Source organism: Vanellus vanellus, assembly GCF_965231255.1.
Source record: "Vanellus vanellus genome assembly, chromosome: 14".
NCBI classification, from domain to species: Eukaryota; Metazoa; Chordata; class Aves; order Charadriiformes; family Charadriidae; genus Vanellus; species Vanellus vanellus.
Window position 1 is genome coordinate 2,207,579 of NC_138919.1, and position 24,549 is coordinate 2,232,127.

The following is a 24,549-nucleotide window of genomic DNA, read 5'->3' on the forward strand; positions in this document are numbered from 1 at the left end:
GGGGGGGCGGTTCCCGGCCCTGTCCCCCCCCACCGTGTGTCCGCATGCGGCGTGTCTCCCTGCCAGAGCGGGGGTGCAGGCAGCGCAGGCAGGGGTGCGGGGGGCTCCCCTCCCTCCCTGCCATGCTTAAGCTGAGCCTTTTTGGGGGGCGGGGGGGCAGCATGCGGGGGCGCAGGCAGGGGTGTGGGCAGGGACGGTGCAGGCAGGGGAGCCGGTGGAAGAGCGGCGGCAGCTGCCCGTGGGGGTTAGTGGCATCGGTGGGTTAAACCCACAGCCCCCTCCCGCCTCGGGGGTCCGAGGCCACCCCAGGGGACCGTGTCCCCCACCCCACCGACTCACCGCACCACTCGTCCACCCAGGCGAAAGCCTGCCGGTGCCCGATCAGCAGGATGTCCCGGATGACCTGTGATGCACCGGGGGGGGGGTGGTGGTGTCAGCACCTTCTCACTACTCCTCCCTCCCCCCCCCCCCGGTGTCCCCCCCACCTTGGCCTGGGTGTCCTCCAAACCCCTCACCTTGTGCACGAACTGCTCCACCCGCGTCTGCAGCCCCCACACCTCGAACTTGACGCTCACCAACTTGTAGGAGCACATGATGGGCTTGGTGTGCTGGCGCCAGCCCTCCCGCAGCGGCCCCCGGCCCGTCTTGGCCGAGCTGAAGAAACGGGGGTCCTGGGGACGGTAGGGGCAGAGCAGAGCTGTGAGCCCCCCGTGCCGTCCCGGGGATGGGGGACAAGGTGGTGGCCCCAGGGAGCATCCCCCATCCCTGCCCATGCTACCTCCAGGCTGCGGTAGTAACGCTCGGGGATCTCGTCGAAGGCGATGTCCAGGAAGGAGACCTCGTGGTCCCCCAGGATTTTATCGCTGCGGAAGATCTGGGGAGAGAAGGGAGGGTGAGAGGTGCCGGCCACATGCGTGTGTGTCTCATGTCCCGTGTGTGTCCCCCACCCCGTGATGAGTTTGCTAGGTCTCAGCTGCGGTGCAGACTCACGTTCTCGCTGTCCCCGCAGTTGTCCTCGTACTTGGTCTCGATGTAGATGGAGAACTTGGGCAGGAAGGAACACTGCGGGGAATAGCCATCAGGTGGCCCCGAGGGATGCCCATCCCAAGGGATGCCCACTCCCAAGGATGCCCACCCTGATGGATGCGCACCCCAAGGATGCCCAGCCCCAAGGGATTCCCAGCCCTAAGGACACCCACCCCAAGTGACCCCCAGCCCCAAGGGACCCCCAGCCCTAAGGGACCTCCCGTCCCCAGGACACCCACCCCAAGGGACCCCCAGCCCTAAGGGACCCCCAGTCCCCAGGACACCCACCCCAAGGGACCCCCAGCCCTAAGGGACCCCCAGTCCCCAGGACACCCACCCCAAGGGACCCTCAGCCCCACGGACACCCACCCCGAGGGGTGCCCATCCCAAGGGACCCCCAGTCCCCAGGACACCCACCCCATGGGACCCTCAGCCCCAAGGGACCTCCAGCCCTGAAGACACCCACTCCAAGGGACCCTCAGCCCCAGGGGACCCCCAGTCCCCAGGACACCCACCCCAAGGGACCCTAAACCCCAAGGACACCCACCCCAAGGGACCCTCAGCCCTAAGGGACCCCCAGCCCCAAGGACACCCACCCCAAGGGATCCCCACCCCCAAAGATGTGACCCCAAGCATCACCCACCCCCAGGGGACACCCACCCCCGTGTCCCCTCCCTGGCCACACCAGGCGCCGGGGAAGGGCCCAGTTTCCCCCCATGCCACCTCCTTACCGTGTACTCTGCCAGGACATGGTGGCACATCAGCATCATGGGGTGGCATCGCCAGGTGGCATCACGGGGGGAGAGAGGGAGCGGTGAGACCGGGAAGCGGCCACCAGCCGGGCTCTCCTGGTAGCCCAGCGCCGCCGCCGGGGAGGGTGAGGGTGCCCGGTGGTGCCCGTGCCCGCGCCCTGCCCGGGGCTCACCGGTGATGGTGTAGGGGTAGTAGTTCCAGGCCTTCTCCGTGATGTAGAAGATGCGGGGGGTCACCGCCCGTGCCCAGCTCGGTAGTTTGCTGTGGGAGGACCGCGGTGGGACGGGGGTTCTGCTAAGGGCAGGATACGGCCAGCGGGCACAGTCCTGCCCAGTGCCACCCGGTCCTGCTCCACTGAGTGCAGCTCCCCACAGCATAGCCCCGGCTCCCAGACTCCCGTCCCCTCCCCAGGGACCCCACCTGCTTCCCAGGACCCTCAGCTCCACCCCAGCACCCCTCCATGCCCCCTCATCTACACCCCAGTGCCCCCCCGGCGACCCCTGCCACCTCCCTGGGACCCTCATCTGCACCCCAGAACACCTCCCAAGGACCCCTGCCACCCCCTGGGACCATCATGTGCACCCCAGAACCCCCCCAGGGACCCCTGCCACCTGCCCAGGACCCTCATCTGCACCCCAGGACCCCCTGCCACCTCCCCGGGACCCACTGCCACTTCCCCGGGACCCTCATGTGCACCCCACAACCCCTCCCCATGCACCCCAGGACCCCCCCAGGCACCCCTGCCACCTGCCCAGGACCCTCATCTGCCCCCCAGTACGCCCCCCAGTACACCCCCCAAGGACCCCTGCCACCTCCCTAGGACCATCATGTGCACCCCAGGACCCCCCCAAGAACCTCTGCCACCTCCTCAGGACCCTCATCTGCACCCCAGGACCCCCCCAAGGACATCTGCCACCTCTCCAGGACCCTCATTTACACCCCAGGACCCTCACCCAACTCCCCAGGACCCTCATTTGCACCCCAGAACACCTCTCAAAGACCCCTGCCACCTCCCCAGGACTGTCACCTTGGGGCGCACCCAAGAACCATCACCTGCACCCCAGGAACCCCCCAGGGATCTGTGCCACCTCCCCAGGACCCCCACCTCCACCCCAGCACCCCTATCCTCTCCCCAGGACCCCCAGCCTCCTCCCCAGGAGGACCCTCATCTGCACCCCAGCAACCCTCAAGGACCCCTGCCACCCCCCTGGGACCATCATGTGCACCCCAGAACCCCCCCAGGGACCCCTGCCACCTGCCCAGGACCCTCATCTGCACCCCAGGACCCCCTGCCACCTCCCCAGGAGCATCACCTACACCCCAGGACCCCCCCCCAAGGACCCCTGCCACCTCCACAGGACCGTCACCTTGGGGCGCACCCAAGGACCATCACCTGCACCCCAGGACCCCCCCAGGGATCTGTGCCACCTCCCCAGGACCCTCACCTCCACCCCAGCACCCCTATCCCCCTTGCAGGACCCCCACCCCTTCCCCAAGACCCCCTTCCAAGACCCCAGGGTGTCCCCATTGTCCCCAGACACCCCTGCCTGCCCTGCCCAGCACCCCCATGGCTGCCCACGCTCCCCGGGGCAGGATGAGGCCCCCAGGGGAGCCGGCAGGAGGTGGGTTTTGATTAATTTGCGGGTGTTATAAATACCATCCCCGAGAGGGGAATCGTGAGCGCTGCAGCTAAAAATAACCCGTCTCACGCCAGCGACGCCGCGGCAGCGGAACAGCCCGATGCCCGCGTAGCGGCTGTGCCACAGCCGGCAGCGGGGACACGGGGACAGCGGTGCCGTGTGCCAGCGGCCGCCCAAGGGGCACCCGGGGCTCTACGTAGGGACACCCCCAGGGACGGGCAGAGCAGCCTGGGCATCGCCCCGCTGCAAGTGGGGGCGCCCGCCGGTACTTGGCGATGGGTGCCCACCAGGAGAGGGGTGCACCCATCTTTAGGGAGTGCACCAGGAGATGGGTGCAGCCCTCTGCAGCCCGAGGAAGGTGGGGGCACCCTGGGAGATAGCCCCCAAAGCTGGGTGCAGCCCCTGAAGATGTGGGCACCCCCAAAAGCTGGGTGCAGCCTGGGTGATGGGTTCACCTCGGGAGATGGGTGAAGCCCTGAAAGGTGCGTGCACCCCCAAAAGATGGGTGCAGCCCCCCCAAGATAAGTGAGCCCCTGAAAGATGTGTGCAGCCTGAGTGATGAGTTCACCTTGGGAGATAGGTGCAGCCCTGAAAAGTGTGTGCACCCCCAAAAGATGGGTGCAGCCCCCCCCAAGATAAGTGCATCCCAGGAGATGGGTACACCCTGAGAGATAGGTGCAGCCCCCAAAGATGGGTGCACCCCTGAAAGATGGGTTCACATTGGGAGATAGGTGCAGCCCTGAAAAGTGCGTGCACCCCCCAAAAGATGGGTGCAGCCCCCCAGGATAAGCGCGCCCCAGGAGATGAGTTCACCCTGGGAGATGGGTGCAGCCCCCCAAAATGGGTGCACCCCCGAAAGATGGGTGCAACCTGGGTGATGGATTCACCTTGGGAGATGGGTGCAGCCCCTGAAGATGCGTGCACCCCAGGAGATGCGTGCACCCTGAGAGATAGGTGCAGTCCCCAAAGATGGGTGTAGCTCCTGAAGATGGGTGCAGCCCCCCAAGATAAGTGCACCCCAGGAGATAGGTACACCCTGAGAGATACGTACACCTCCCAAAGATGGGTGCAGCCCCCCAAGATAAGTGCACCCCAGGAGATGGGTGGACCCTGAGAGATAGGTACACCCCCCGAAGATGGGTCCATCCCTGGAAGATGGGTGCAGCCACACTGCAGGGTGTCGAAGCCACTGGAAAGGACGTTCCCCAGGGATTTTAGGGGGGGGGGGGGGATACCTGCCCAACCCCTCCCCCGCCGCGGTGCCGCCCCACGGAGCCGGGATCCCCTCCCCACCCAGCACCCTTTGCCGGAGCCGCAGCCTCACCTGGAGAGGTGGACGCGTTTTTCGGTGAACTGGCCGGGGCCGTGGACGGGGTCCTCGTGGGGCTCGTTCTTCACCACCTCCACGCCCTCGCCCTTCTCGCTCTCCTGGTGACTGTGCTTGCTGATGGTGTAGAGCTGCCCCACGCGGTACTGCGAACCGCAGCGCCCGGTCTCAGCGCTGCCATCCCCTGCCCCAGCACCCTCCCAACCCAGCGCCCGGGAGGGGATTAATAGCTTTCCAGCCACCCCACTGAGAGGGGAAACTGAGGCACGGAGCAAAGAGGTGACGGATCCCCCCTCCAGAGCCGTGCAGCGGGGAGGGGTCTCTCGGGGCGCCCTGTCTTAATCCCCCTGTCCCTGGGCTGCTCCAGCGCCCGAGCGAGGGCCGCATCCTGCCCTCCCTGCTCTTCCCCGGTGGCCGAGTGCCTTGCAGGGTGCCTGGAGGCTTTCTGCCCAGCGAGAGACCCGGGATGCGAGGCAAAACTATACCTACACATAGACAGATACATATATATACACGTATATAGATATATACGTGTGTGTATTTGACGATGCGGTGGCGCGATAAGTGTTTTATTGTTCCGCTGAAGATCCCATCCATCACCCTAACCGCCAGCGTGATCTTATCGCCCCTCGCTGGAAACCTTCCCCAGGCGCGAACACAAAACCGGCGCCCTGGGGAGGCTGAGCGCTGCCCGGCGTGGGCACCTCTTACTGCGGCTCCCCGAAACGGGAGCTCACGAGCGACCTTTGGCCGGGGATGCTGCTGTTTGCCGGCTATCGCCGCTGTTTGCTGGCGGTGATTCGGGCTCCCTGATGGAGCCGGGATTAAGCCCGTGCTCAGCGCCAGCACCGGCTCTCGTGGCCACCCAAACCCCCGGTGCCCTTCGCCTGGTGGTCCCGGGGCCAGGCTGACTCTGAGTAGCCCCCGGTGCTGCCGTCGGGCTCCCCAAGGTCACCGTGCCCAGGGATGGGATGTCCCCCCTGCCTGGGGTGCCAAACCATGGCTCAGCACTGGCACGGAGCATCCCGAACCCAACGGCTGTGGCCAAAGCCCACCTCGGCGGCTCGGTCAGGGCAGACGGTCCCTGCCATGAGCCGTGCCACAAAGGGACGGCTAAGGGGACCGCGGCGTCCCCCAGCCCCTCTCTGGGCAGGGACCCAACCCCTGGCACCCCACTGCTGTGAGTACAGGACCCCCACCCACCCCTCCCTCCGTCGGGGGGTCCCTACAGGCTCTGGCACTCATGGCTGGGGGCTCCCCCCACCTCTGTACCCCTCTTCCCAACTGACACTCTCCTTTGTCACCCCACTGCGGGGGCACAGGCGGCCCCCCCGGCCCCCCGCTGTCCCCCACTCACCTCCTCGGTGGTGAGCGGCATGCAGATGCGGTACTCCTTGATGAGCATGGTGGCACGGGCAGGGTGGGCAGGACGGGGGTCAGGCGGAGGCGTCGGCGCTGGCGGGGGCACAGCTCATTCTGGGGGGACCCGGGAGGGGGGGAGGGCGCGGTGAGAGGTGGGGGACGGCGCGCGGCAGCCTCCCACGCTCCCATCCCATCACCCCACGCTCGAGGCGGCCGCCCCGCTCTCGGCACCGGTGACTTCATGAGCCGTTGCCATGGCAGTGGCGTGAGGTCACTGGTGCGAGGAGAAGCCCGGGTGTAGGCTGGGGACACCCCCGGCACCCCAAAACTCCTCTGGCATTAACCCTTTCCCTGCCAGGCAGACACCCGCACCCCCAGGCAGCTCTCTTGGAGCTCACGTGTCCCCCCAATACACGGTGCCACCCCTTCGGGGTGCCCCATCCCCACCGGATTGCGGTGGCCAGCGCAGCGAGGGGGTCACAGGGACAGTGGGATGGGGTCAGATGTGCCAATGCTAATGGGGACCCACCCCTGGGCACCCACACGCTGGCTTGCTCCGGGGGGGGGGCTGCTCCTAGGGAGCACCCAGGGTCACATCTCTGGTGAGATGTCACATCTCTGTCCCTATCCTGGGCTGGAGCTGGTGCCCCCCACCCTGGGGCTACCCCCCAGCACCCGTCCTGGCCGGTGGCACTGCCAGGCTGCCCCGCTCGCACCCCCGGTCCCTGCTCCGGTCGGGGCTGGGGATGCTCAGGGTGGGTACGGGAGTAGCTTGGGGGGCTCCGGCTGTGGTCCCCACCCCCAGGGGACAGGGAGGGGACATGAACATCCCCCCAGGCAGTCACCCTGAATGGGGGATCAGGCCTCGGAGGGGGCGGGGGGGGGAGGGTTGTTTGGGGGCAGCTTGTCCAGCTGGGGACACGGGAGTGTTTCTGGGGGCACAGGGGGACACGGGGGTGTCCTTGGGGGACACAGGGTCACTGTGCCGACAGGGAAGAGGTGCCGGGTTGTGGGAAGCCTGAAACCCCCCCCGGGGACCTTCTCCCCCAGCCCCGGGACCCCGCAGCCCCGGGCCGGGGGGCAGTGGCAGCCCCGACATGCGGCCGGGTGTGATAAGGGGGGGGGGGGGGGGGGGACGACACGACACCCCGGGGACCCCAACAGGACACCCCGGGAGGGGGTGACCCCAGGGCCACCGCGTCCCCTGCCCCATCCCAGCACCGGGGCGGCTCAGACCGACCCGGGGGGGTCCGGGTCTGCCCCGGGGCGGGGGGGGACGGACACATCCCTGGGGGGGGGGGGGGGGGGGAGGGAAGGGAGGCTCCGGCCGACCGTTCTACCGGGACAAGCGGAGGGGAGGGGAAGGGGGGGGGGCACAGCGGGGGCCGGGACCGGCAGCACCGGCACCGCTCCCCCCGGTCCGGACTCCGCCGCCCCCTCCCCACCGCTCCGCCGCATCCCCCGCGGGGCCGGTGGGGGGGGGTCCCGCCGCCCCCGAGCCGCACTCACCCGGGCCCGCGGCGGTGCCAGCTCCCCGCCGCTGCCGCCGCCGCCGCCGCCGAGCCCCGGCCGCCCCGGGCCGTGCGCAGGAGCGCACCGCCTCCCGCACCGCCTCCCGCGCCGCGGCACACCGACCCCTAGGGGGAGGAATGCACCGGCACCCGCACCGGCACCGGCACCGGCATCGCACCGCACCGGCATTGCACCTGGACCGGGACCGGCACTGCACTGCACCGGCACCGGCATTGCACTGCACTGACACCGGCACCGGCACTGCACTGCACCGGCACCGGCATTGCACCTGGACCGGCACCAGCACCGGCACCAGCACTGGCACCGGCACCTGGACAGGGACCGGCACCGCACAGGCACCGGCTCCGTGACCGTGACCAGGACCGTGACTGGGACTGGCACTGGCACTGGCACAGGCACTGCACCGCACCGGCACTGCAGTGCACCGGGACCGGCACCGTGACCAGGACTGGGACGGGCACTGGTGCTGCGCCACACCGGTACCAGGACCGGGACCAGGACCGACATTGCACCGGCACCGCACCACACATGAACCGGGGCCGACGTTGCACCACACCGCACCGGGACCAGGACTGGCGTTGCACCGCACCAGGAACCGGGACCAGGACCGGCATTGCAGCACACCACACCGCACTGGGACCAGCATCGCACCGCACTGGCGCTGCACCTGCACCACACCAGCACTGGGACTTCCCAGCACGGCACAGACCGACACTGGGGTGCTCCTGGTGACCCTCAAGCACCCACCGTGTGCCCCATCTCTAGGATGCCCCGGTGTCTCCCCCAGGCGCAGAGCCCCGACGGTGCCCCCCAGCCCGGGCTCTCCCGCTGGGCTGTTCCCCCCAGCCGGGTGCGGGGAGCTGGGACTCCCCCAAACCTCTTCCTGCACCTCCACCCCCCCCACACCTACCCCCAGCATCCACGCTGCACCCCACTGCCCCCCCCCGGCATCCTGCTCCCCCGCCTCACCGCTCCCCGTGTGCCATCCGCAGCCGAACATGTTACCGGCACGAAGCGCCACAACTCATCACTGTGTTTCCCCGGTCCCTTTCCTCCATGAATTTCAATCAACCGGGGCGCTAAAAATAGCCGCGCCGGGGTGCTGGGCCGGGCTGAGCGTGGCCGGTGTGGTTTCCCCTGGCACTGCCGGGAGGGCGAAGGCCGAACCGTGTGAGCGTGGCACCGCGGCACGCTCCGGTCTCGCTGCCCGGGGCGCAGGGGAGCAGCCCATGCGGTGCCAGGGTGCCGCGGTCACGGGGTGATGACCGCCGTGGGGACACAGAGCAGGTGAAGGGGACACCCACCGGGCCGCCTGGTGTTGCCATCACCAGCGGTGCTGGGACCCTGGCACAGTGCACAGAAGCCCCGCTCGCCCAGGCACCATGGCACCCATGGGTGCCATGTGGTGTCCAAGGTTGGGTCCAGGCTCTTATCCCGCTGGGGCAACCAGTGTGTGCCATCTGGTGGTGGTGGTGGCGGGGACCTTGGCCGTAGCCCCCAGCGAGCCCCAAGGCAGTGGGGATGGACCCCCAAATGTCCTGTGGCCCCAGTAGCCCCGAGACAGCAGTGATGGGCTCCAGCACGCCCCATGGCCCCGGCAGCCCCAAGGCAGTGGGGATGGACCCCAGCATGTTCCGTAGCCCCGGCAACCCCAAGGCAGCAGGGATGGCCCCAGGCTGTGGCTAGCGCCTGGGCAAGCAGCAGCAGAGGGAGCAGCACGGGTTGGGGACGGTGGCCCCAAAAGCCTCCGGGGTGCCCCGTCCCACATCCGGGAGCACCGTGCCAGGAGCTCTGCCCGCCGGGCACACCTTCCCCTGCCTGCGCCGGTCCCTATCTGCCTGCCCTCTTCCTGGTGTACTGCCCTGCAGGGCCACCGTCCTCCCGGTGACATGTCTCAGCACCCCCAGCTCTTGGTGGCACCGGGTGACAGTCACCCCTCTGCCCTGTGTCCCCCCGGGCAGGGGACTCCCCAGCAGCCCCCCAAGGGGTAAAGCAGCAGGAACGGGGCTCCTGCCCAGCCAAAACCCAGCGGGGCTCCCGCTGGGGTGACAGCGGTGGTGACAGGAGGACCCGACGGTGCTGGTGACAAGGGCCTGGCGGGCTCTCAGCGCCCCCCCCACCCCTCCCAGCAGCCACATTCCTCCCGAACCAGTTCGGCAGGGTCCTGTGCGGGTGCCAAGGCAAAAACCATCCGGGTTGGGTTTTTCCTGGTCATGCCCTGTTTCACTCCGGTGCCGAGTCAACAAAAGAGGAGAAAAGAAGATTTGCTGAAGCCCAGTGCCCCCCCCCCCGGGAACTGCCAGTGCCTCTCCCCCCCCCCCAGTGCTGCTGGTGCTGCCCCCAGTTTCTCACCCCCGAGCCCCCCACGCCGCTGGGGAGGATCCCACAGAAAGCCGGGAAGGGGGAAAAAAGAGGAGGCAGAAGTAAGTGAAAAATGACCCAATTTAATCCCAAAGCCCCCCCTGCCCCCCACCCTCCAGCTCCAGGGGTTTGGGCGCACCCTGGTCCCCCCCTGCACTGGGGTCCCCCAGGAGCACCCCGTGGCTCTCCACTCCGGCGCGGGGAGAAGGAGCTTTCCGAGGCGTCCTGCCTCTTCCTCAGCTCCTCCGGCAGCTCTCACCGGCACCGGCATCAAGCCGTGTCCCGCCACCCCTCGCCCCACCGGGGCCACCCGGAGCCCTTATGAAGGGGCCCTGATGAAGACCATCCTGGTGGAGTAGATCAGGTCCACCAAGTAGGCGATGAGGTTGAAGATGGTGAGGAAGGTGACCCCCAGGTGCTTGTTCCAAGGGCACTGACTGTCACAGGGGTTGGGGCGGTTCCGGCCCTTGAAGTTGTAGAAGGGCCAGAGGATGGTGGCGGTGATGTACATCAGCAGGGCCAGAGCGTTGTAGCCCACCAGCATCTTCTCCAGTGGGCAGGGAATGTAGCTGAGGCACCGGCCGATGGTGAAGATGATGATGAGGAAGGTGACGATGAAGCAGATGGAGTAGACCGCCACGCACCACTGCAGGCCGGCCTGAAAATTGTACGTATCCAGCAAGGAGAAGATGAGGCAGGCCACGTAGACTTCGAAGACCTTGAGGAGCCCAGGCACGGTGGAGAGGAAGCTGCTGATGTCCCCCGGCTTGGCGCGGGTGAGCCCCACCTCGAGGGCGTAGGCGAGGAAGCAGAGGCAGGAGGCGGTGGTGGCCACGGCCTTCTGGGCACAGAAGCTGCTGCAGGGGCTGCCGATGAAGGTGGAGGGGTAGACCACCGAGGTGGTGAAGACCATCAACGCCGCCAACATGGAGAAAGCCGAGGTGAAGTCATCCCAGGAGAGCGGCAGCTTGGGGTAGAGCTCCAGCAGCTCCAGCACGAGGACCAGCAGGGTCACGATGAAGCAGAAGCACCAGGTGAACATGCACCATGTCCCGTAGGCGGTCTTGAAGTCCCCCGTGGAGGCCACCAAGCTGAAGGCGGTGCAGGACAGCACGATGGCACAGAGCCGGGCGATGCCCACCCAGGAGGTCACGGCACGGAGGTTCACCGTCGCCACAGCCATGGTGCCGGCCAGCAATCCCACCCACGCCGCGCACCGGGAAATGGGTGCCGCCGGCAGCCGCTCTTATCTGGGTGCCGGGACGGAGGGGTGGGGCGCGGGGCAGGGAGCCGCCGGCCCCCCCGAGCCACCCGTGCCGAGGACCCCCGGCTCTGCTGCCACCACCGCCACCGCCGCCGCCACCGCCACCGCGCACAGCTCGCCGGGGTGGCTGCTGGGGGCTGGCGGTGGCAGCGGCGCGGGCGGGTGGATCATTAATGCAGGGCTGGGCAAAGGGTGCCGGTGCTCGCGGTGATGCCGGGGGGGGGGGGTGGGGGGGGGAAGCCGCCGTCCTGGCACTGTGCCCCAGCCCTGCCCACAGCGGGAGGCACAAAGGGACCTTTCAGCCACCCCCCACCCCACCCCCCCCGGCAGCACCGGGACGGGGAAGAGGGGGGGACACCCCGGTACCTCCATCCCCACACCGTGCCGGGGACGGCAACCAGTGGGGCAGCACCCATGGGGGCCGCCCGAGGGGTTTGGGGGGGGCTGCACCCAGTGCCCCCGGTAAGGGGGTGCCATAGCGGGGAGTGGTTGGGGTGTAGCCCCCTCCACCCCTACACCATTCCAGGTGGCACCTCCGCACCCCCTCCCGGCATCTCTGGCACCTCCGGCACCCGATAAGCGGCTCAAAGTCCGGCTTTTGCCAGCTGCCGTCACCACCCAGCAGGGTGGGTGAGGTGACTGCGGGGAGGGGACCGGTACACTGCCCGCCCCGGTCACCCACGGTACCACCGGCACTTTGCTGGTAGCACCACCACTTCCCTGGGCTGCCCGGCTGGTGCCGGCACCGGGCCCCCCGGCAGCACCGCGGCGGGGAGGGGTGTCTCGTCTCACGGCCCCATCGGCTGGAGCAGCACGGGAGGGTGGTGGCACGTCAGCAGCAGGGCGTCCGGCGGGAGGATGATGACGGCGAAAGGCTGAAGGCTCCGGGTTGACCTTTAATGCCGCGTAGGGTCCGGGGGGGGGTGGTGTCTGTGCCCACGGTTGGAGTTTGGGGACAACGCGGGTCAACGCGGCGCTCTCGGGAAGCTCCTCACCCCAGGCAGGGTCCGGGCACAGACTGGTGGGCAGGGGATGGGCACGGCCATGGGGGTCCAGTGGCAGCTCTGGGAGGGGGGACATGGTGGCTCAGAGGTCGCTGCCACCCTCCCCCTTGCCGGGCAGCCCGTTGAGGGGGCTCAGCGCCGGCCGGTTGCTCTCGTTCAGCCGCCGCACGCGGTAGCTCTCGTAATGGACGTTGTGGGTGATGTCCTTCAGGTCTTGCAGGTGGGACCTGCTCGGGGCGAAAAGACATCAAGTCACCGTTCCCACCGCCGCCGTCCCCACCGTGGGGTGCTGGCACCCTGTCTGTCCCCCCCCCACCACCCTCTCACCGGATCAGCAGGTCCCGCAGGAGGGGGAACTCGCAGTGCGCTGGGTTCTCCACTGCAAAGCAAGGCAGAGCGGGCAGCGGGCGGGCAGGGGGCAGGCAGGAGGGCAGGGTGGCAGGGGGACACCGGTGGGGCGCATCCCGCCTGGCTCCGGCTACCACCAGAGCACCCCCCAGGCAGGGATGCACCCATGGGTGCTGCTCCCCACCCCCCCGATGGATGGGCACCTGGGGAGGGTTGGGGGTGCCAAGGGGCTCCGCTCACCTTCGATGATGCCCCACTTGGTCTTGCGGCCCAGCACCCGCTTGCCATTCACCTGGTGCTCCTGGTCCGCCCCCACCACAGCGAAGGGGATCTTCTCCTGCCGGCGCAGAGGAACACGCTCGCCCTGGAGTGCTGCCATCCCCCCCCCCCCACCCCGGGACGGCAGCATCCCTGATCCCAGCACTCACCCGAATCCTGTCGTTCAGCACCCTGTCATCAGGGTCCTGGTCAAAGTCCTCCTGCGGGTACACGCTGATGGCATGGGTCTTCAGGTCCTCCTGGATCTGAGGGACACGGGGCTTGAGCTGGGATTGGGGGGGGGGACAACACGAGGCACCCCGGGAGCCCCTCGGGGACCTGTCCTCACCCGTTGCTTGAACTCTGCCCGTTCCTCCAGGGTGAGCGTGTCGGCTTTGGCGATGACCGGCACCACATTGACAATCTTACTCAGCCGCCGCATGAACTCCAGGTCCAGCGGGCGCAGCCTGCCAAAGACCACCGTCACCCCAGGGTGACCCCACCACCATCATCCTGGGGTGACACCGCCACCCTGGGGTGACCCCACCACCATCATCCCAGAGTGACACCACCATCACCTTTGCGTGACCCCACCACCATCATCCTGGGGTGACACCACCACCCTGGGGTGACCCTACCACCACCATCCCAGGGTGACCCTGCCACCCTGGGATGACCCTGCCAACCTGGAGTGACCCCACCACCATCACCCCAGGGTGACACCACCACCATCATCCTGGGGTGACACCATCACCCCAGGGTGACCCCACCACCATCATCCCAGAGTGACTCCGCCACCACAGGGTGACACCACCACCATCACCTTTGGGTGACCCCACCACCATCACCCCAGGGTGACCCCGCCACCATCACCTTTGGGTGACCCACACCACCATCACCTTTGGGTGACCCCACCACCATCACCTTGGGTGACTCACACCACCATCACCCCAGGGTGACCCCACCACCAAGCAGGGAGCACCCATGGGTGCTGTGAGTGAGGACTCAGGTGCTGTGAGTGAGGACTCACCAGTGGCCTGTGGGGGGGATGAAGTAGACGCAGCCATGGACCCGAGTGTCCGGGATCTTTCTCTTGCGGGTGATGAGGATCTCCTCACGCAGGTACCTCTCGTACTGCTCGTTGATGTATTTGATGATGGGGTCCCAGCTGAGGATGAGGAGTTGGGGGACAGAATCTGAGCTCAAACCCTCCCTCCCCCTCCAAAAATTGCCACCCGCCAAGCTGGGATGCCGCACCCCATTGCGTCCTACCAGTTCTCATTGTTGATCTGGTCCCCGAAACCTGGTGTGTCCGTCACCGTCAGCTTCATCTTCACACCCTTCTCCTCAATGACTATGGAGCAGAGATGTGGGTCAGTGGGGACCAAACATCAGGGAGAAGTGTCCGCGGCCTCAGAACCTCCCCCCCACCCTGCTTCTCCCCATGGTTGGTGGGACACGACCCCATGGTGGTGACCTTACCATGGGTGACAGATTGCAGCTGCACCGTCTTGGGGATGCGTTCCTCCTGACTGGGTTGCGAGGCTTTGCGGCTCACCTTGGACTTGAAGAGGGTGTTCACCATCGTTGACTTCCCCAGCCCGCTCTGCCCTGTGGGGACACCGACGGCTCCGGTTTATCCCCCCCCACCATGATAAATTCACCCCCGCCGGACAATAACACCTCAGTGTCCATTTGGGACCGTCCCAGAGGCTGGGATAGTTCCGGTTTCTCCTCCGCAATCAATTTATTCCCTCCGGGTGATAACCAGGTAACACCTCGGTACCCATTTGGGAGCATCCTGGAAGTTTGGATAACTCTGGTTTGGTGTGTCGTGTCCCCCCCCCCCCAATAAATGTATTCCTTCAAAGTGATAACAGCTCAGTATCCATTCAGGAGCATCCCAGAGGTTGGGATAGCTCCAGTTTATCCCCCCCCCCCCAATAAATTTATTCCCCAGGATGATAACACCTCGGTACCTATTTGGGAGTATCCCAGAGGTTGGAATAGCTCCACTTTATCCCCCCAATAAATTTATTCCCCCCAGGATGATAACCCCTCGGTACCCATTCGGGAGCATCCCGGCAGTTGGGATGAGCTCGCCCATCAGCACGGCTACACTATCAGGGATGGGACGTTCCTCCTCTTCAGTTTTTTGCTGCTTAAATCCCTTAGAATCCCATAAAAGCACCGTCTCCCGCAGCCCGGCGGCATCAGAGCCGGAATTCCCGCCCCAAAACCGGGACCAAACCCCACGGCCGGCGCTCACCCACAACCATGATGTTGAACTCAAAGCCCATCTTCATGGTTTTGATTTTCATCTGGTCCAGGACGGCTTCGATTCCCACGTAACCGAAGAGCTGGCAACCCGCCGGGCCGGACGCCGCGGTGAGGGGCGTCTCCTCCTCCTCCTCCTCCTCCGGCACGGCCGGCGGCTCCATGCTGCGTTCCTCGGGCTCCAGGCTGCTCCCTGCATGGGTGGGCGACGGCGGGTGAGCCCAGACACCCCCTCCCCAACCCGGTGCCCACCCCTCCGCCCCCACCGTTGCCCCAGCAGCAGCCGCCCCGGCGGGCACGCAGCCCCGGCACATTCCCGGCAGCCGGTGAGGCTCGGCATGGCAACGGGGCACGCCGGCCCCCCGGCACCCCGCAGGCGGAGGGGGACAGCGAGGTCACGGTGGCATCCCGGGGGTGGCTGTGCCCTGTCCACCCCCCCCCGCCCGCCGTGCCACCCGTTGCTCTGCGAGGCGGCTGCACGAGCCACGGCGGCCACCGCCGGCACCCTTCGCCCGGCCCATGCTGCCACCCACGCCGAGGCCACCTCCTGCGGCACCCCCGGGGATGGGGGGGGGTGGGGGCTCCGGGCTCAGGGTAGGATGTGCCACCCCACATCGTCCCCAGGCAGTGCTGGGGACGCGCGTGGGCATCGCCCCGGGGGGACCGTGCCCAGAGGGTGCCCCAGCTTGGGGGGGTCACCAGCGCCCCGCGCCTGCCCCAGCCCTTTGTGCGGCAGCGTCGGGGGGTCCCCGAGTCCGTCCTTTCTCCTCCTCCTCCTCCTCCTCCTGCCCAGCACGGCCATTGTTCGGGTCCTACCTCAGCGCCGCAGTGCCGCCGCTCAGCACCCCGCTACGGTGTGGGGAGGGTGTCCCCCAGGCGCCATCAGCGTCCCCATCCCCACCAGCGTCGCAGCCAACCCCCCGGCTGGCACCAAAGCCGGCTCTGGCGGGGCTGCCGCTCCCACACATGACCAGTATGGCAATATGGCAATATCCCTCCCCCTCTCCCTCCTCCCACCCTCCCCCAGCAGCCCCCTCCCCGTCACAGCCAAGCCCCGGCGCCGAGCTCCCCAGTTGCCCGGTGGGGTGGGAGAAGGTGCCCACCCAGATGTGCCCACCCGGCACACGGCACCGCTCAGCCTCCAGCCAGGCCGGCACAGGTGAGGACCCCATCACAGGGATGACCCCCCCCCACCCCCACACGTCACCCATCACCCCCATGGGTGGCTGCGGTGGCACCGAAGGGGAGCAGGAGCGCTGGGCTGTGGGTACCATCCCCGCTGGCACCCACCGGCTCCCTGGCACCGGGGACCACCCTGCGCTGTGCCCCCCCCCCCATCCCCAAACAGCACCCGTGCCCGGCATGGGCGCAGTGGGGTGAGGGCTGGTGGCCCTGTCACCCACCCCACTGCCGCAATGCCCCACAGCGCCTGCGTGTCCGTGTGTCCCCCCCCCCCCCCCCCAAAACGCCGCAGCATCCCTGCCTGCCACATATGTGCCAGCCGGTTTTTGGCGTCGGCGAGGCTCGAGCGGCAGCTTGCCGGTGGCCGAGGGACCCGAGCCACCCTCCTGCTGAGGCCACAGCCGTGTGCCACGCAGCCTGGGGACGAGGCACATGTGGGCAGGGTCCTGCTCCAGCCAGCCCCGGGAGGGGTGGGGGTACCAAGAGATGATGGAGCCAAACACACCCGTTGCCACGGCAACAGCATCCCCGGGGTGGGGGGGTGGGGGGGCACCCAACATCCTGTGCCCACTGGTGGGTGCAAACCCACCGCCTCGCCGGGGCGATGAGAGGACAACTGAGGAGGTGACAGGGTTGGGGACAGCAGTGCCGTGTGTCCCAGCTGCCCCCCCCCCCGCCGCTGTGGGTCAGGGTGTTCCTCGGAAGTGGCGAAACAGCCGGGGACTTCCTGGTGACAGTGGTGACACCCATCCAGGGGGTGGCCCGAGCGTTGGCAAGGGGGCAAGCTCCCGTGGGGTCTCACCCACCCAGCACTGCCCCCCCCCCCAGTCCCTGCCAGCCACCCACGCAGTGGCTCCGCCGTCACCCGTCGCCCCGTGCCGCGCCGGCGGCAGCGCCGCGCAGACACAAACAGCCGACGGGGGCGGCCCACGGGGTGCGTGGCGGCACTGGGTGCTGCACCCACAACTACCGAGCCCCCTCCACTCCCCCCCCCCGCCCTCCATCCCGCCCCCAGCGCCGTGTCCTTGCCCTCGCTGCCGAAAACACCCGTCGGCGACGGCTGGCAGCCGGGCGGCCACGTGGAAGCTCTTCGGCATCACCGCGCGCCTCCGGGGCTAATGGCTCCTGCAGCCAGACCTGTTCGAGGACTCATTAAAGATGCTCTTAATTTTCCAGGCAGGGACGTGTAATCCCGGGTCCGTGGTCTCCTCCATGGATTTAATTACCGATGCGGGGCTAATTGGCCGGTTCCCTGAGGAAAGCCTGTAATAAGGCTCCAGGGGTGGAGGGCACCGGGAGAGGATGAGTTTGGAGAGGAGTTCCCGGCCCGGCTGCTCGGCACCGCGCCGAACCGAGCATGGGGTGGGCACAAAGGAACCGGCCCCTCCGGCAAAGGGATGGAGGATTTGGGGGATGAGATGATTTTTGGGAGAGGTGTCCACCGCACCGGCGAGGAGCTCACCGCCCGCTCTACCCGTCCGGCCGAGCCTGACCCAGAAACGCCGGTGCCTCTCCCAGCCCCGAACGCAACCCAAAGGGACAGCGGTGACAATCCCCATCCGTGGCGGGACCCGGAGCCATCCCGGCCCGGCCGGCTGTGGCGCGGGAGGGAGTGACGGCACGGGGCTGGCGGCGAGCAGAAGCAGAAGTGAGCCGGCGGGCAAAACCCTGCGCCTGCCCGCAGGGGACCGGGGACCGAGGGGGTTCATCCTGCCCCGGTGGCAGCGTCCCCCTGCCCACACGCCACCCTGCCCGCTGCCGCCATGGCCATCCCTACCTGGGCGAGCCGGCCGGAGCCGGGGCTGCTGCCGCCGCCGAGAGCTGGTCACCGGGGCCAAATGGCTCCTGGGGTGCAAGACAGGGAGGGTGACTGCAGCCCACAGCTCCTCCTCCACTCCTTCTTCTCCTCCTCCTCCTCCTCCTCCTCCTCCTTGCCCGGGGCTTTGCGTGGGCGACCCAGCGTGGAAGTGAAACGCGGCGGCCGCCGGCTCGCTCGCTGCTTCCTCCCACGGGGAGCGGGATGGAGCGTGCCACGCTGCCCCACGGGGTGCCAGTGACCCTGGGGGGGGGGGGGGGCGTGCGGTGGCTTCCCAAGAGGGGAAATGGCACGTCCCCACCTCTTCCTGGCAGAGAAACGGCAGTGCCCGGGCAGCGCCTGCCAGCCCCGTGCCATCTGCAGGGCAGCCGGTGCCCACACGCTGCCCGCTGGCTCGCGCCCCGCTCGCTCCGCAGCCCGGGCACGCCACGCTCGGCCGCCCTGCCAAACCCCGGCTTGGCTCCGAGCACCGTCCCTCCGTGTCCCCATCACTCCGTCTCATCCCTGAGCACTGTCCCCACCATGTCCTCCGTGCCCCGTCTCATCCCCGAGCACTGTCGCCCCACGTCCCCACCACTCTGTCTCAGCCCCGAGCGCTGTCCCCCTGCTGTTCCCATCACCCCAACTCAGTCCTGGCACTGTCCCTCTGTGTCCCCATCTCCCTGGCTCATCCCCGACCACCGTACCCCCATGTCCCCATCACCCCAGCTCAGCCCCAAGCACCGTTCCCCTGTGTCCCCATCACCCCGGCTCGACCCCAAGCACTGTCCCCCCATATCCCCGTCACCCTGGCTTGGCCCTGAGCACTGTTCCCTGTGTCCCCATCACCCCGGCTCGGCCCTGAGCACTGTCCCCCCATGTCCCCATCACCCTGGCTTGGCCCTGAGCACCGTTCCCTGTGTCCCCATCTCCCTGGCTTGGCCCCAAGCACTGTCCCCCCACGTCCCCATCACCCGGGCTCAGCCCTGAGCACTGTCCCCATCACCCTGGCTCGCCCCTGAGCACTGTCCCCCCACGTCCCCATCACCCCGGCTCAGCCCCAACCACCATTCCCCGTGTCCCCAACACCCCGGCTTGGCCCTGAGCACCGCCCCCTCATGTCCCCATCACCCTGGCTCATCCTCAAGCACCATCCTGCCGTGTCCCCATCGCCCCGGCTCGGCCCTGAGCACCGTCCCCCTGTGTCCCCACCACCCTGCCTTGACCCTGAGCACCGTCCCCTCCATGCAGGCCAGTGCCGTGGCCACCGGCGGGGCGGCGCGGCGGCCGGGCTGGCCGGGCAGCGCGGCCACGGGCATTGCTGGGGGATGATTCACCCAGCCCGGAGCAGATGTATGGATGCCTTCACCGGCGTCAGTACTTAGAGCCCGGCGACGGCGGCTCTCATGACACCCCAGCGAGACGGGCAATGAGCCCCGAGCACCTAAACAGGGAGCACCGCCGGCGGCGGCGGCCGTCTCCCGGCCACCCCGGTGTCCTCCAGCCTTCCTCAGAGCAGCCGCCGGGAAGGGGGACGCTGGGGGGTCCCCCGCCCCGTGCTTGGGGACGAGCGCGGCTTCGGCAGCGCCCGCGCTGCTGCGGTGGGAGGCGAAGGGCACGGGCTGTGCCGGGGAGCCCCCGCGTCCTTCCCCGCCGGCACGAGGCGCGCGCCGAGCACGCCCCGGCGCACCTTGGCCCCCCGCCACCTCCTCCGCCCCCGCGGGGAGGGAGGGACAGGATCGGTCCCCGTGCCAAGGCGAGGAGGGGTGAGAGGGGAGGAAAGGGCTGGACGCGGAACGAGATCGCGGCGATAGCCCGCACGCGCCGGGGCCCCGGCGTTCGGCGCTGCCGCCGATGGGCCACATGTGTCCCAACCTGTCTCCCCGCGCCGGGGAAAAACGATTAGCGCCGGGGCGGCGCGGGAAGCTCGCCAGGCACCCCGGGGCCGGGTGGGCCGGGAGTCCTGCCAGCACCGTGCTCGGCTGCGTGCCGTGTGGGCCCTCCCTTACCCCCCCGGTACGCGCCACGCGCCGGGCGGCATCCGGCGGCGCCCCGCAGCCCCCCCAACACCGGTGGGGAGGAGGGAGCTGGTGGGGTTCATCCCGGCCGCGTTGTCCCCCGGTGCCACCATGGCCCCGTGCCAACACCCTCCATGGCATCGGCAGCGCCGGGGCGGCTGGAAGCAGTGGGGGTCACCGGGGTGGGGGGGAGGGGGTTTGGCAACACCAGCAAGGGGGTCCTGGTGGGGAGAGGGGACAGGAGTGAGTCCTACCGTGCTCCGGCGTCACCGCAGCCTCGCCGGGTGCTGCCGCGCAGGGTCCCCATGGCCCCGCCAGCCCGGTGCTGGGGGGGTTCGCCCCGGCTCTGCCGACACCTCCGGGTGCTGCCGGGGTCCCCACGGCCGGCACCAGCACCAGCCCCCCGAGGAAGGCGGGCTGGGAGCTCACTTGCACCGTCTGCGGTTGGGACACCAGCTTGAAGGGGGCGGCCTGGGGGGCCGCTGGCGGTGGCACCCCCACAGCCCTCCCCGGGCAGGGGGTTACCGGGGCCGGGGCTGCCTCCCCCTGGCCCCGGGGGAGCGGTGGGGGCCGGTGGGGCGAGCCGGGGCTGGCGCCGAGGTTGAGCCTCAGCTGCGGCCGGTGCAGGACGTGGGGGGCCGTGTCCCACCCCCGCGGCCCCTCGGGGAGCGTGGGCAGCCCCGGAGCTGCCTCGGCGCCATCACATGGGGCCGGCGAGGAGGAGGAGGAGGAGGAGGAGGAAGGCTGGCAGGCGTGGGGCTGGGTTGGAAGGCTCCGGGTGCCCCACGGTGGGGGGTCCAGCGGGGGGGTCCCCATCCCCGGCTCCTCGGCGATGTGCAGGTCCAGCGCCGGCAAGGAGCCGCGGCTGGCGGCGGCCCCACGGAGGGGATGCTCCAGCTCCGCCGGGAAGACGCTGCCGTGGGACGGGACCTTCTTCAGGCCGGGGCTGGTGGCCCGGGGGGGGGTGACCGGTAACTGGGGGGGTCCGGTGGGCGCCGGACTCTCCAGGCTGGAGGATGAGCTGCGGAGGCTCTCGCCGTCGCTGCCTGGCCCCACGGCGAAACCCCGCTGGGTCTGGAAGGAGGCGACGCGGGCGACGGCGGTGCCGTTGGGGCGGCCGGCGGCGAGGCTGGCGCTGAGGCGGCCATGCAGCACAGGGCTGGGAGCTGGGCTGGGGCTGCTGGTGGTGCCCGAGTGGGGGGGGTGGCAGTGCCGGTGGCTCTCGCCGGCGCCCGAGGGCAGCGGGGACACCGGTGGGGAGCCGGGCGCCTCGTCCCCATCCTCCGCCTCAAACGATTTCTTGAGCGCTGGGGACAGAGAGAGAGAGAGATGGCGACATGAGAGTGGCACCCGTTGGGCTCTGCCGCCACCCCAGCCGTCCCCATGGCCACCCCTGGGCATGGACCCCCCCGCCGTGCCGCGCTGTGCCGCGCCGGCACCCGGAGGTGCCCCCCACGCAGGCGGGTGCCAAAGGGCCGTTTGTCAGCGTGTCCCACATGGGAAAGCAGCTCGGCGCCGGTGGCCCCGTGGCTCTTGCCGCATTGTTCCCCGCGGTTTTTATCATCGTTCCCCGCGGTGTATCCGTGCCCGGCCAGCCGGTGCCGCCGGCTCCCCGCGCGGCACACTGCCCGCTTTATTCCTCCTTGTAAGGGATCCGGCCCTGAGTAACCGGATCCCCCCGCTCGACCCTCTCCCTCTCCATCCACCCAAACAGCTGTGCCGGGAAGGATTCCTGCCCCATTACGGGGCGTTAACCCTGAAGCCTACTGATGGCGAGGGCAGGCCGGAGCTATCGCTACGCGCCGCAGTAGCGCTACAGTCCACGCGGGAGGCTGCGGCCATGCCTCCCACGCAGCAGTGACGGCAACCACGAGCTCACGCCGCGGTCCCGGCGCTTCTGGTGGTGCGAATGGGCCCCCTCACACGGACAACCCCACCCCCACCCCACCCCGTGGGCATCACAGCGCTTGGCTCCGGCACAAAGCTTCTCGCCGGCGCAGCCGTTGGCTGCGTGGCAGCAGTGGGGGGCCCTCTGCCCCCCACCCGGCTGTGCCCCCCCCACACCCCCGGGAGCTGCGCTCCTGCCAGCTCCGCCGAAGCGGCACCGTTTGGTGCCGGCAGAGCGCGGGGGGGCCAGGCTCCCGCCGGGCAGCCTTCCTCGCCCCCGCTGCCAAGCGGCGGGTGGCTGCCTCCGGCGGGGAGGCTCAGGGGGTGATGAGGGGGGGGGACACATCCCACGCTGTGCCCCTTCAGCCCTGCCACGCCGGCACGTGCACCAGCCTGCCCCGGCACGGCACCCGCCGGCACGAAGCCGCCTTCGCCCTCCTCTTCCTCGGCCCTGTGGCTGCCGCCCCGGCTTGCCAGCAGCGCCGGGGGCAGCGGGACGGTGGGGGTCCCATCCCTGTTGTGTCCGTGTGTCCGTCCCCCAACCTCCCAGCTCACCTGTGGGCCCGGGGCTGGGCAGGGGTCAGGGGCCGGGGCGCGGGCGCTGCTAATAACAGCTCTCCTCCGGGCAGGTATTTCCGCGGCCGGTCCTGCCCCGCTCCGCCGGCCGGGCTACCGGGGGGGGCCATGGGGACAGCAGCCCCCTCCCCTCCCCATACCAGGGGCACGCCAAAATGCCTCCTTTCACCCCAAACCTGCACCTGGTTACGGGTCACCGCCTCACCCATGGCTTTGGCTGTCCCAGAGGGAGTGATGGGCAGAACTGGGGGGGGGAGCAGGGTGAGGGGGGGGGAGGGGGGCAGGGAGTTGGGGGGGGATGGCAGGGATGGGGGGGTGGCAGAGGGATTTAGGGGGTGGCAGAGAGATTGGGGTGTGGATGTGGCGGGGGTGGCAGGGATGGGGGGGTGGCAGGGGGATTAGAAGGGGTGGTGGGCGAGATGGGGGGGTAATGGCAGGGATGGGGCGGTGGCAGGAGGTTTGGGGGGGTAAGGTGGGGGGGGATGGCAGGGATGGGGGGGTAGCAGCAGGGGGATTAGGGGGTGGCAAGGGGATTAGAGGGGGTGCTGGGTGAGCTGGTGGCAGGGGGTTTGGGGGGGTGGCGGGCAAGGTGGGGGGGGAATGGCAGGGATGGGGGGGTGGCAATGGGTTTGGGGGGGTGGCAGGGGCATTAGAAGGGGTGGTGGGCAAGATGGGGGGGTGATGGCAGGGATGGGGGGGTGGCAGGGGGTTTGGGGGGGTAAGGTGGGGGGGGATGGCAGGGATGGGGGGTGGCAGGGGGTTTGGGAGGTGGCAAGGGGATCAGAGGGGGTGGTGGGTGAGCTGGTAGGGGGTCATACGGGGGACTGGGGGGGGTAAGGTGGGGGGGAGATGGCAGGGATGCGGGGTGCAGGGGGATTAGAGGGGGTGGTGGGACGTCAGGATGGGGGGCCAGGAAGGGGGATTGGGGGGGGGAAGGTGGGGTGGGGGGGATGACAGGGGGATTTGGGGAGTGGCAAAGGGATTGGGGGGTGAGGGGGGGGGGATGGCAGGGATGGGGGGTGGCAGGGGGTGGGGGCGGCCCGGCAGCGGCGGGGTTAAGGTGCCCGGGGTAGGTACACACATTCCTCCCCGGCGAGGGCAGCAGCAGCAGCCCCGGGCTCGGGTTTCGCCGCCCGCCCCCCCCCCACCCCTTCGGCCCCCCGGGAAGCGGCCGGGGATAATCGGGGGGCGGGAGAACGACAAACCGCCCCCGGCCCACGGGTCGCAGCACGCCCACGCCGGGGGGGGGGGCGACGACACGAATACGGGGGGGGGGGAGTGCAAACACACAGCCCTCTCCCACCCTGAAAGCGCTTTGCCCCCACCCCCCCCCCACCCCACGGGCACCCCCCCCCCGAGTGCACCCACGCACCCCCCCATGGTGCGCTCCGTCGGGCCCCCCCCCCCCATACGCAGCCCCCGGTGGAGGGGCGGGGGGGTGGAGGCAGAGCAGCCCCCCCACGATGCGCAGCCCCCGGGGACACCCCCTCAGTCTACCCAGTCCCGGGTTGGGGGGGGGAGGGGAACGCAGCCCCCCCCTCCCATGCCCAGTCCGTCGGGGGGGGGGCACCCCATCTCTCTCCCATGCGCAGCCCCCCCACGACGCGCAGCCCCCCGGGGGGTACACACACACGCCCCCACACACCCCCCCCCCACGCTACCGAGCCCACGGGGGACAGCGCAGCCCCCCCCCGATGCTCAGCCCCTGGGGGAGGGTTGGGGGGAGCATCCCACCCCCCAAACCGCCCAGTCCCAGCAGCATCCATCCCCCCCCGCCCCCCTCCCCATTACCCATCCCCGAGTGGGGGGGGGGGGTGTCTCGCAGCCCCTCCTCCCCGGGTGGGGGGTCACCCCCGGGGGGTGTCTCGCAGCCCCGACCGCACCTTCGAAGTCGGAGAGGATCCCGTCCAGGTGCTCCTTAACGGAGAGCCGGGCCAT

At 69.2% G+C, this 24,549-nt stretch overlaps 2 protein-coding genes and 1 pseudogene across 3 annotated transcripts in view; all 3 read right to left on the reverse strand.

Annotated features, from left to right (window-relative positions):
- The window catches only part of LOC309677871 (cytoplasmic phosphatidylinositol transfer protein 1-like), a 9,203-nt pseudogene extending 1,496 nt beyond the window's left edge, over positions 1–7,707 (reverse strand). The window contains exons 1-8 of the transcript XR_014270596.1: positions 7,618–7,707; positions 6,104–6,222; positions 4,744–4,892; positions 1,758–2,040; positions 991–1,062; positions 779–874; positions 516–671; positions 340–403 (exon numbers count right to left, since the gene is read on the reverse strand). The product of XR_014270596.1 is annotated as a cytoplasmic phosphatidylinositol transfer protein 1-like (transcript). The remainder of the gene's footprint in view (positions 1–339; positions 404–515; positions 672–778; positions 875–990; positions 1,063–1,757; positions 2,041–4,743; positions 4,893–6,103; positions 6,223–7,617) is intronic.
- Positions 7,708–10,321: 2,614 nt separating this feature from the next.
- On the reverse strand, positions 10,322–11,185 carry MYADM (myeloid associated differentiation marker; the record flags this gene model as incomplete). The annotated part of the gene is made up of 1 exon (XM_082490832.1): positions 10,322–11,185. The coding sequence occupies one exon, from the start codon at positions 11,183–11,185 to the stop codon at positions 10,322–10,324; it is 864 nt and encodes a 287-aa protein (XP_082346958.1).
- Positions 11,186–12,147: 962 nt separating this feature from the next.
- On the reverse strand, positions 12,148–24,549 carry SEPTIN12 (septin 12; the record flags this gene model as incomplete). The annotated part of the gene is made up of 11 exons (XM_082490679.1): positions 12,148–12,497; positions 12,598–12,649; positions 12,859–12,955; positions 13,047–13,142; positions 13,226–13,343; positions 13,907–14,044; positions 14,149–14,230; positions 14,359–14,487; positions 15,146–15,346; positions 20,403–21,455; positions 24,495–24,549. The coding sequence occupies 11 exons, from the start codon at positions 24,547–24,549 to the stop codon at positions 12,353–12,355; spliced, it is 2,166 nt and encodes a 721-aa protein (XP_082346805.1). The 3' UTR covers positions 12,148–12,352.